The 12,551-nt window shown below is 41.1% G+C and overlaps 1 protein-coding gene across 3 annotated transcripts in view; it reads left to right on the forward strand.

Annotated features, from left to right (window-relative positions):
- The window catches only part of Nrg (Neuroglian), a 43,345-nt gene that overhangs the window by 5,743 nt on the left and 25,051 nt on the right, over window positions 1-12,551 (forward strand). For all 3 annotated transcript variants that reach the window (XR_010278190.1, XM_064043706.1, XM_064043705.1), the window contains exons 4-5: window positions 3,779-4,393; window positions 5,708-5,898. Coding sequence is in view for 2 of the 3 variants with exons in the window: in XM_064043706.1 (XP_063899776.1) it covers window positions 3,779-4,393; window positions 5,708-5,898 (806 nt within the window). In the remaining variant the exon portion in view is untranslated. The remainder of the gene's footprint in view (window positions 1-3,778; window positions 4,394-5,707; window positions 5,899-12,551) is intronic.

A 12,551-nucleotide genomic window follows, 5' to 3' on the forward strand; every position in this document is an offset into this window, starting at 1 on the left:
GTATACAATTTTTTTCTGTCGGCAGCTCTATTTAGACTTCTAGGCCCAACTATACTCATATTAAAAGCCCTAGTCGTACAAATCCCCCCATAGCAGTAGTTTCTGCATGAGTGAAATACATTGACATTTTCATTATGAACTTTACCCTCCAGGCTTCACGGCTCGCGAGCAAAACAAATAGGGTTCCTTTCCTAAATAAATAAAATGCAAGCGGCAAGTAGAAAAGTTTGCAAAAATGGGGAAACATAATAAAAAACCTATCTTTTTGCTATCGCTCTGTCGATGTTGCAAAGATGTTTCGTAGGTGTTAAGAGATCGCTAAACCGAAGGGATAGTAGGGGATCACTTGTAGGACTCGACAAGTATCTACTACCCTAGATTTCCCAGGGGAACTACAGTTTCATTCGAGATATCTAGTGCATATCCTTACCGTGACGTAAGTTCCTGTGTGTTTCAACCTCATCCGCTGCACCGTGATTGAGTGACAAACAAATTGACTCACGTTTGCATTAATAGTTGGATTTATCATGCCGTTATGGTCATCACTTCATAGCTAAACTATTTAGCCTTTGGCCTTTGTGATGTTCATTTATATCTGAAACTTGAGGACCTTTAATGAATATGATTTTCTTGGCAGGGACGTAGTTACATATGCACTATTTTTACCATATAGTGTACCGTTTATTTCAGGTATTTTAGGTTTTTTGAATACATTTTATCAGCAAAAGTCATCACACTTAGTCAATTCCAGGATTCATTCAGATCTCGTTAAATATTGATGGCGAATGAAAGTAAAACTATTTAATAATTCTTCGCACGGTGTATGCAAATGAGACAGACGCGAAATCCTTTTAAATGCTCAGCAGGGCTTAAATCACTTCCTTGTCTTCAATGCGTTACTTGCGCCCTATTAGCGACTAAGTTGTAACTAAGCTTTCTAGGGGTTGACTGCATCGTATCACTTACTGCTTAGAAAATGTGAAGAATAAACTAAGTATATACCTATCTATACAAATTGGTAAGGAACATTCCTAATTATCAAATCACAGAACTCGTCTTGCAAAGAAGGGTTTCTAAAATATATTGGTCTCTTTTAGACTTCCATTCCGTTAACAATACAGGGCAATTCAAAATTGAAAATAAGTAGTTCAATTCATATTACAACATCATCTATTGTTGACGATCTATGAAACTTCTGAATCAATTGTAGTTTTTTGCCCCTACGATACGACATTACGCTGATGATGACCCAGCATTTCTATTCACGATATACACTCGTACTTTGTAGTTCATATGCTACTATAAATACCATACAATAGAGTCCAAGCCACATTTTATATCAAATTATCAAGAGTTACTTTTATATGAGTAATAGGCTGCATGACCTGAGGCAGATAACGGTTTCAAATATAATGATTATAGTGTTCATATCAATTAACTTAACTTACACGTGAAGTCACTTGACCTCAAAAGTTTCTTGACTTCTTACTATCATAATTTTTTTTATATAAAAGCTCAAAAGGTACTTTACTGTGAGAGAAGATAATACTCTTTTACATTGATACAGAATTGACATGCAGAAATGATGTAAACGCAATAAATGGTGGGACTTTTTTCCAGTTAGGTATTATGAGTAATGATTTCAATAACCTAGATGTTCTATCAACAATTGCATGTCAAACAAACAGTAGTTATAATTAGCAAATGGCAGTCTATAAAAAAGCTTGTATAGTGCTGATAATATCCTTTTGTTGACCACACAATATTATAATTGAAACCATTTAATATTAAATTAATAAACAACTAACAAACAATAAGCGAGGCCCATTCATTTGAGTAATAGATAAATTATAAATTAGTAGTAAATAAATGTGGGACCATGAATAATGTATGGCGTGAGTCAGCCTTGGTCGAATGCAGTCATCTCGAGGCAAGAGGCGTCGATACACTCGGAAATATTATGTCATGTATGAATAACGCGTGTTTATTTGCTAAAAATAATAAAATGACGGTTAAAAACCTGTTATTCTGTATTCGTAAAGTTGCTGTTGATCTCATTGCCCTAGAACTTTTGAGTCGAACAGTCATGGCGAGATTACGAAAGGCACGAAGGTTTTAGAGAGGCGTTAGCATTTTGGAATCCTGTGGGTTTTATTCTCTTGCTGCACTCGGAAATAGCACATAAGTAATTTGTGATACTTATAATTGTTTCCGAAGAATATATTGTCATTCAGAATTAGACTGGTTTTGGCCCTTACATAATGTGAGAAACCAGTGTTACGCTAAAACCACATTCATTCATGTATTCCAGTTCTGCAAAAAAACTTTACTAATAAACGTACTGAAAACCAGTTCCTTACAATACACCTGTCTATTGTGTAGTTCTTCACAAAATTCAGTAGCAGCTTCGATTCGGGAACTCGATAGAGAGAGGGGTATTGTCGATGATACCAGGGATCATCGACAATACCCCTCTCTCTATGGGAATTCCAGTTTAAAAGTAAGAATGTCCTAATGCTGTTTCCTTGATAACAATATTTAATCCTACAAGAATGTACAATTTCTAGTGACGTCACTATTGTGTAGTTTACATGATAAAGCCATCCAAGATTAGCTGAGTTTTCAGACCGCTTGATGCGTTATGCCTCGCCAAGCTAATGTGTTTTATACTAGAAGTGGGTTAACTACTGTACGTAGGTTCCCTTTTATTACTTGCAAACTAGACGGGTCGATGACCTGCTGTCTGTAAGATATCTTTACGGGAGATTTATCGAGTCTAAAGGCTTTTGTTTATCATGTCTGCGTCGTTAATTATTAAGAAAGTAAATTTCATTGTATTTCTCTCTCAAGTTTATTAGAACTGATTAAGTTGAAACGTTATGTCCTCTAGGAAAAAGAGTAGAAAACCGCGGAAAACAACTTGTAGAAATAAAATTGTGTGGTTTTGTAACTATCACGTAAAAAATAGATGAGGCAAGTAAACAATATACCGCAACAAAGCTTAATGTGAATGATTAATTTTTATTATTGTAAAGGCTTATTATAATTAATATTCATACAGTTTTAATAAATTTAAATTGTGGCAGGAAAACCGCGGAATTATTGTGAAATAATTTGAAATGTAATTACTGCTATAAAATTAACGGAGTGTGGCGTGAATCATAAAGATGTACTTTAAGCCTTTTGAAATATTTAGCCCTCCTTTGCGTCTCGCCTCGCGTTTATGCTAGAAAGCTTTGAATAGTTCTAACCTTAAGGGAGAACTTTGCCGGTTTTATTTTTTTATTTTCTCGCGTATATGTAGTCTTAGACTGTCCCCTGAGGCTGACTTCTGCGTGAATTTTGTATAATTCTTGTGAATAGGTATGAGGAAATTTACAATAAGTAATAATAGGCATATAGAGGTTTTAAATTAATAGATTTTTTATTTCTAGGTATTTACAATGGCAGTCGCTTCCATACCGATATTTTTATCATTTCCCTAAAGACATGAAAACCGCATAAAAGCAATGGTTTCATAAAAGCATTGTTGATAATAATTGTTTTGTTTATGGTGTTTCTTTGTTAACACTCTTATCCTTGACTACTATATTCGAATGTATGCACAATAATATAATCCAATGGTATTCACTATAAACATTGCCCATTAAAGCATTTAATTCATAATTCCCATTAGTCAAAAACAAGTCTTTGATTGACTGTAACGTGCGAGATAAGTCGCCGGTTACTTGATCATTCTCATATACATGTATTAACACAAATATTTTTGTCCCAACAGGTACAGATGGATTAAAAACGGCAAACCGTTCGAATACACGAGTTACGACAACCGTATCTCCCAACAATCTGGACGTGGTACCCTCGTGGTCGGCCAGCCACGCGACGAGGACCTCGGACAGTACCAGTGCTTCGCCTACAACGAGTGGGGAACTGCAGCTTCCAACAGCGTGTTCGTTCGCCGAGCTGAACTCAACTCCTTCAAGGAAACAGACAGCCAACAAGTCGTCCGAGCAGAGGAAGGCAAACCTTTCAAACTCACCTGCGAACCACCAGACGGTCACCCCAAACCCAAAGTGTACTGGATGTTGCAAGGCGATCAGGGACAACTCAAAACTATCAACAACTCACGCATGACACTAGACCCTGAGGGAAACCTTTGGTTCTCGAACGTGACTCGCCACGACGCGAGTGTGGACTTCGCATACATTTGCACAGCTAATTCGATCTTCAGGAATGAGTACAAGTTTGGCAACAAGATATATTTGGAGGTGACTCAGACTGGCATCGCTCCTACCTTGAACAGGCATGAGCCGGTGCGTCAGTACACTACGAGGAAAGTCGAGAAGGCGCTGAAAGGCAAGAGGGTGGAACTGTACTGTATTTACGGTGGAACGTGAGTATCTTACATTATTTTTATTTGCAATAGAAGGAAAGTCAAGCTAGGGCTTATCGTGTTGTGTCTGCGAGGTAGCTAATCGATAACTATGTCGTTCGGAGGCCGTAGACACGCAAACTGCGGGGTAACGCATTATTGCGGATTTCGCACACATAATGATAGGTGTTATACCTGATGTGCAACCTTTATGCATCGTTTGTTTAAGCTATAAATAGATGGTTGTCATATAGCAACATTATCGGATTATCGATCGGCACATAATAAGCGTTTAGTTCGTTGCCCTTAGTTCTGAGAATTCATTGTAAATTCTATGTAGTTGCAAGGTAGCTCTAAAAGGGGTGACCTGACCTGACTTAAACTAGTTCATATAGATATCACTTTCAATATTCCTATTTAGCAGTAAAGCTAGTTAAGCGATGACACATAAATGACTTCCATTCATGCTCAAACAAGTAGTAGTTTAACATTCTACACGTGTAATCCGAGATTTTAGGTTAGACGCGTTGATTCTGCGCTTGCGACAGTCTATTCAGGGTTGCTAAATGCGCATTCATCTCGAGAAAAATACCTAGAAAGAAAGGAAAGAAATTAGAAATTTGATCTATCCTAGTGTTTATGAATCAGCACTTAGTGCCAGAACGCCATTTTGTTTATTGATTCATTCATTCATTCGTTTGATCAATTATCAAACGAATGAATAACAATCTTTTCAATTAGGCGTTGCTCATGTTACCTTGACACCCCAAGTTTAACTTTACAAAGGAACACATACAGCCTTTGTACTACAAAGAGGCCTATTATGCTGTTGACATTTTTCCTCTGGCAACCCTATCGAGTTCGCTACAGGTACTGACCTATTGCGCCCCACGCGTGCATGAGTGGCAGCGAGTGGGCTTTTCTCTCTGCTATCGGGTTACATACAAGTCGCTAATTCACCGCTAGTTTATTGGCCGACCTATGTTCTGTAGGTTAATAAATAATGGTAGCTATTTTTAGAATATTGTCATAATTAGGATTGCGAGACAATGACCCTTTGTGGGGTATTTTTGACCGAAATAACTTTGCAGGAAGGTCTTCGAATTATTTTTATTGACAGAATACTAATGATTAAAGTATCTAATTTATATCTATTGAAAGAAAGCTTCATCACACCCACTCAACGGTCTTCGAACTACAAAGTATGTAATCAAGTCTACAGAAAATTTTGCCGTTAGGGTTGATTCTCCTATTCTTTTCGACCAACATTATACTGCTCCTTAAAACAGATGAAATTTACCAGTACACAAAAGTAACTCAAACAATCCCCAACAGGCCATTACCGCAAATTGTCTGGAAGAAGAACGGCCGCAGCATCCTCTCTTCCCAAGGCATCACTCAAGACAACTACGGCAAAACGCTAGTCATCAGGTACCCGACGTACGAAGACCAGGGCACCTATACCTGTGAGGTCAGCAACGGTGTTGGAACTGCTCAGTCGTACTCCATACTGCTGAATATTGAAGGTAAGTTTTATTAAGTTGCCTTAAAAACAGTTTGATAACCACTCTTAACAAGGGTATTGGGTTGCCCGGGTAACTGGTTTGAGGAGGTCGGATAGGCAGTCGCTCCTTGTAAAACACTGGTTCTGGGTTGCTTCTGGTTGGACTGAAAGCCAACCCCAACATAGTTGGGAAAAGGCTAGGCAGATACCGATAGGCCTTAATAACCGCAGCTTTTGATTGCCAGAAGGGCACGTCAACGCGAAACTTCAATGATTTTCTTTTGTTTTTATAATAGCAAAAGTGAGAGAAAGGACTCAGAAAATATCTCTGTAGTACCTCGTTTAGTCAGCGATGTGAGCACTGTAAAATGTAATTTAGGTACAGTTTAGTACATCATTATGGAAATTTTGCTCTGTAATGAACACATAATTTCAGACAAATAAACCGCAGGCAGCCGTAAAAGTGATGCATACGTATTAATAACTTTTATGGCTCTGAATAGGTGCATGAATAGCTATAAAACTTATTTATGTGTGTTTATACATTTTCCGCCGTAAAAGCTATGTTCTACATCGTCCATACTCATCAAATTGTAGAGAACTTTTCTTTATTTTTAAAGTCGGTATGAGAAAATTGTCTCCCCCGTTTAAGATTCACCCCTCGAACTAGAAAAACGTCACCGGGGATCACAACACGTCTTTTAAAAATGGTGTCGCAGGCTCCTAATTATTCCGTCGCCGTCCAACAAAGAATAAAGACGGCGTGCCAAATAAAGGCGTCCCTACAAACAGACCACGCCATTTCCTCAATGCTAATTGTAAACGTAACTGCAAGGGCCCGCCATAATGATGCTAATAATTGTCACAGCGTCATTTCCGCTTCCCTCCACTATAAAGTTTGGCTGCGTTCGTAATTATCATGTTATTGTTTATGGTTCAACTTAAATAGATGACATTAAAATCGCCTTGGAGGCTTCGTGACGAATTATGCAAATGTAATTACAGGCGTTGAGGAATTAATTTATTAAAATTGACTGTTTAGTATTTCATAGAAAATACGAAGTCAATTTCTCAATTTTCCAAAAAGTATTTAGAACTTTTCAAGTCACTAACAATTAGACATAAAATTCAAATAATATGGTTGTAGTTACATTTTCCTTCATTCCGTCCAGTCCCACTTTCTCTAGTAAAAGTCTTAACATAGTGGCAATAATTTCCAAGGCTTAGAGATTCTCGAAATGATAAATGGATTTAGTTTCTCAACTCCAGAGCGATTCGTGAAAATACCAAAATCAATACCGATGATAGATGCTGCCTTTTCTTGAGAAAATACTACAAAATAATGAAATGCCTTCTTGGAAAAAAAGATACGTGATATAGGTTGACATTTTCCATTCTTGCATTTGATTATTCAAAGCCCTGATTCAATGTGATGTGACATTCGCTCACATGCTTTGGACGTTGCTATTTATTACACATATTACAAGCCCTCACTTCAAAGAGCCATCTCTCCCTTTTATTATTATTCTTCATTTCGATATTCAGACGTCTGTGTTTACGTTAGATATTGGGGGTAACTTAACGAATGTGTAATATCATTTCAAACCTTTGTACACATGTCAACCTCATTTGACATAATTCCTAATATTTGTCCAGTGACATCACCGCCTAATATACGAGAAAGCATATGGCACACATATGATATTAACCGAAGTATTTTAATACCTCCCATAACGTTCCTACGGAGAGCTATTAAAATATTATGTCTACGCGAGCTTGACAACAAAACGCTGGCAACCGAGTATATTGTGATGTGACTTGTGACCTTTCGCTTCCTTCCTCGTGTCAAGGAATCAGGCGGGAAGCCTGTCGACAACCTTGTCATTTCCACATCACTATATTTAATTATAAATGGGATCTTTCATCGATCAGTAAAACAAAGGGGAGGTTTGGGAGGGTTCATAAAGCTTCATAATAAAGTAATAGCCATATCCAGTTATTAGTAGGTAACAGGTGTCCCATCTCCCAGATAATCCCTCAATCGTTTCTTACATCACGTTCTAAGAGCGGTGAGGATGAATTCCGAGAGGGTGATAAATTTCCGTCCGTACCCACAGGCAATCTTTACCCTTCGAGTTTTCCGACGAAAGTGGCTGAGTCAGCACTTCTTTAAATCTATTTGGAATTCGAAATGAGATACACACTTTTGCTTGTATAAAACCAACTTTGAGGTACTAAAATTGATTTATGCCTGAAACGATTTCACCTCTATGCGACATTTTTCAAGTTTCTTATAACTGTCTTCAAAGCTCTTCGCCCAGATAAAGTAGGTGTCAGTCAGTAAATTGAGCAGCTCTATCAGATCGTGAGTGATAATGCCTAACGTCAACAAGTCAACACGCATGATGACGTAAGCAGCTGTCATGCACGCAAATAACTCGGTAACCCGGTTCCCGCAGTGCTGGACGTCCGGCCCTTTTTATTGCCTTGCTAGAGGCCGCCTTATAATAGTACGCTTTGAAAATTTGATATCACTTGATTGATGCTACGATTTCTGAAGAGTGATATGTGGTTGTCAGAGAAAGGCAAATGCAAACAATTCCATGATATCCAGATGGTAATTTCCCCCATACTTCTTAAAGTCATTGGAACAGGTTTACAAAACATAAAATAACAACGTTTTCTAAACCTCTTAGTACTGAGGGAAACCTAGTAAATAACTAATCTAGATTCTAGGTGAAGTAGTTCATCATCATCATCATCATCTCAGCCATAGGACGTCCACTGCTGAACATAGGCCTCCCCCTTTGATCTCCACAGATACCTGTTGGAAGCGACCTGCATCCAGCGTCTTCCGGCGACCTTTATAAGGTCGTCTGTCCACCTCGTTGGTGGACGTCCTACGCTGCGCTTGCTAGTCCGTGGTCTCCACTCCAGCACTTTTCGGCCCCATCTGCCATCTGCTCTGCGAGCAATATGGCCTGCCCATTGCCACTTCAACTTGCTAATCCGGTGGGCTATATCGGTCACTTTAGTTCGTCTACGGATCTCCTCGTTTCGGATTCGATCACGTAGAGAAACACCGAGCATAGCCCTCTCCATAGCTCGTTGAGCGACTTTGAGCTTTGAGATGAGGCCGATAGTGAGAGACCACGTTTCGGTGCCGTAAGTCATCACTGGTAACACACATTGGTTGAAGACTTTCGTCTTGAGGCACTGAGGTATGTCGGACGAAAAGACATTGCGTAGTTTCCCGAACGCTGCCCAGCCGAGTTGGATTCGGCGGTTGACCTCTTTCTCGAAGTTGGACCTACCTAATTGGACTACTTGTCCTAGGTAGATATATGAGTCAACAACTTCGAGTACCGAGCTTCCAACAGAGACTGGGGTGGGCTGAACATGGACATTTGACATAATTTTCGTCTTGTCCATGTTCATTTTCAGGCCCACCGTTGTGAAACTCGGTCGAGGCCCTCGAGCATCATACTGAGTTCCTCCATCGACTTTGCCATGACTACGATGTCGTCGGCAAACCGAAGGTGAGTGATGTATTCGCCGTTGATGTTGATGCCAAGTCCTTGCCATTCCAGGAGCTTGAAGGCGTCTTCCATTGCGGCGGTAAACAGTTTCGGGGAGATAACGTCCCCCTGTCTTACGCCTCTTCTCAATGGAATCAGCTTCGTGCTATGCTCCTGTACTCGGACCGACATGGTGGCGTTATTATACAAACACTTCAACACCTCGATGTACCGATAGTCAATATGGCATCGCTGGAGTGACTCAAGTACCGCCCATGTTTCCACCGAATCGAAGGCTTTCTCATAGTCCACAAACGCTAAGCATAATGGCAAGTTATACTCCTCGGTCTTCTGTATAACTTGCCGCAGCGTATGGATGTGGTCTATGGTACTAAAGCCTCTTCGGAAACCGGCTTGTTCGGGAGGCTGGAAGTCATCAAGCCTGTGTTCGAGACGGTTCGTGATAACCCTTGAAAACAGCTTATAAACATGGCTTAGAAGTGTGATGGGTCTGTAGTTCTTCAACAGGCAGTTGTCACCTTTTTTGAAGAACAACACCACCCCACCCCTGCTCCATGCTTCAGGCGTTTTGCCCTCGGACAGGACGGAGTTAAAGAGCTTCTGGAGGACTTTAAGTACCGGTGTTCCACCCGCTCTCAGAAGCTCTGAAGTGATTCCGTCCTCACCCGGCGCCTTGTTGTTCTTAAGCTGCTTCAGGGCCATCCTAATCTCGTACAGACTGATGTCCGGGATATCTTCGGTATAATGTCGGGACAGCTTGGCTCTTGGATCTCCTGCCAAGCTGTTGACGGGCTTTGCGACCGAAGTGTATAACTGTCCATAGAACCTCTCAATCTCGCCTAAAACCTCTGCCTTGGTCGACGCTATGCTGCCATCCTCCCGTTTCAGCTTAGTCATCTGGCTTTGCCCAATAGACTTGTCCTTTGCGAACACTTTGGAGCCTTGGTTTCGCTGTATGGTCTCTTTAACACGATTCGTATTAAAGAGACGCAGATCGTGTCGCAAGGACTTGGATATTCGTCTATTGAGCTGCCTATATGACTTCGCGTCGTGGGAAGACTGCAACCATGAGGTTTAAGGTTTGGTCGGTCAGTTTATGAGGCCTATCTTTACGGCAAGGTCTAATAAACTTAGCCCCTACCGTGCGGACAGTTTCCACTAGCCCGTCGTTGATCTCGTCCACTGACACTAAGTTCTCGAGGCAAGCAAAGCGATTAGAGAGCTCGAGTTGAAAGCTTTCCGGGTTTTGAATATGGGACCGAGTAGGTCGGAGCGTAGACTTCATCAGATTGGACCTTTCAAGTTTAACATTGATATTCAGTGAGGCTCTTACGATTCGGTGATCGCTTCCGGTTTTTACCCTGTTGATCACAGAGACATCACTGAATATCCGTCTCTTGTCGGTCATGAAGAAGTCTATCTCGTTTCTCGTGAAACCATCGGGACTCAACCAGATCCATTTCCTGTGAGGCGGCTTCTGGAAGAAAGAGTTCATCATGAAGAGTTCCTCTTTCTCCAGAAAGTCAGCCAGCCTCTGTCCCCTAGGGTTCCGTTGCCCATATCCAAATTGCCCCACTCTCAACTCATCACCGCTTTTCTTGCCCAACCTAGCGTTAAAATCCCCCATAACAACAGTGAAGTGGGTTTTGGAACTATGTATGGCCCTACTTACGTCCTCATACATAGTCTCCACCTCATCATCGGAGTGTGACGAGGTCGGTGCGTATACCTGAATGACCTTCAGCGAATATCTTTCGGATATTCTGAGTATTAGGTATATCACCCTGTTCGACACACTGTCGATGGTTGTTATGTTGTTTACGAGGGACTTGTGAACGAGAAACCCGACACCACCTTGGGACTTTTGGTCGCCCTCCCGGTAGTAGAGCAAGTTACCAGACTTCAGGGTTACGGTGTCCTCTCCCTCTCTACGGACTTCGCATAACCCTATAATGTCCCAATGTAACTTGCTCAACTCCTCTTCCAGCTCGCAGATCTTTTCGTCAGTCCTCAATGTGCGTATGTTGTGTGTTACCAGGGCCAGTCGTCGTGGGGGTGGGTAGCCGGATCTCTTCCGGAGATTCTTAGCACCCCCTGCTCCGCCGTTACCTTGACCGCTACCCGCGCCAGGGATAGCGGAGCTGCCGGGGACTGGGGGCCTGGTTTCTGTGCTTCTCATTGGGGGGTAATTGCCTTTAATCGCCACGCTTGGCAGGCGGGTTGGCGATCGCAGTGAGGGTATGCAGTACGCGGAGGACGCTGCTGCCCGACCTCCGGTTTGTCCCTTAGTCGCCTCTTACGACACCCACGGGATGATTTGGGGGGAGCGCAATTCTAAGCCGGCGTCCCACGGTGAAGTAGTTGTTATCGATCAAATCGCCAATAAAGTAATTTCCAAGTTAATTCCGATGACGACAAACGCTATAGCTTCATAGCTGGTGACCCCTTATTGAAAAAGTTTATCGGATAAAACTGTAATATCCGAAATCACATCAACTTGTAGGACGGTCATAATTTCCTGGAGCGTACCAGTGCGGTGCTAGTCTACCGGAATTCCTGATTTAACTGTCGGACTGTATAACTTGACGCTTTTTCGCCGTAGGAATTTATTTATGTACTTAAAAAATTTGCCCAGTTTGGTGGTCTTTTATTTATTCTTTTGAAATTTAGGCCTTCGAAAACAAAATCTACAGGTAAGATCTTATGCAAAGACTACAATTTACTCTTGATTGTGCAAAGTAAGACACACTTACGAACAACAAAGTCTTGCGTACTCTAAGGAAAGCATATGAAAAGCCTCGGGCCTGTAGTTCTCCATTTTGTTTCGTCAACAATTCGTCTAGATTGCGAGCACTTGCATGCAGTCTGCCGTAATCGCCGCCAGCTATTGTTGTACTAGCGTCGTTCGAGATCTACCGTCTTTTAAAATACAATACACAATACAAAATTGAAGAAAACACTTCACTGAGAATGTAGAATAAGTCAGCGCCATATACATTTGTTTATTTGTCTCTGTTTTCGGTAGGAGACACAATGGGGCGGTGAGAAAAAGTATTTTGCGCTGTATACTGTACAAGGTATTCTGAATGTCTTGATCGTATTGAAGATAGTAGTCTTCAATACAGAGTTATCCAGT

The sequence above is a fragment of the Helicoverpa armigera genome, chromosome 3 (genome assembly GCF_030705265.1).
Source record: "Helicoverpa armigera isolate CAAS_96S chromosome 3, ASM3070526v1, whole genome shotgun sequence".
Lineage (NCBI taxonomy): Eukaryota > Metazoa > Arthropoda > Insecta > Lepidoptera > Noctuidae > Helicoverpa > Helicoverpa armigera.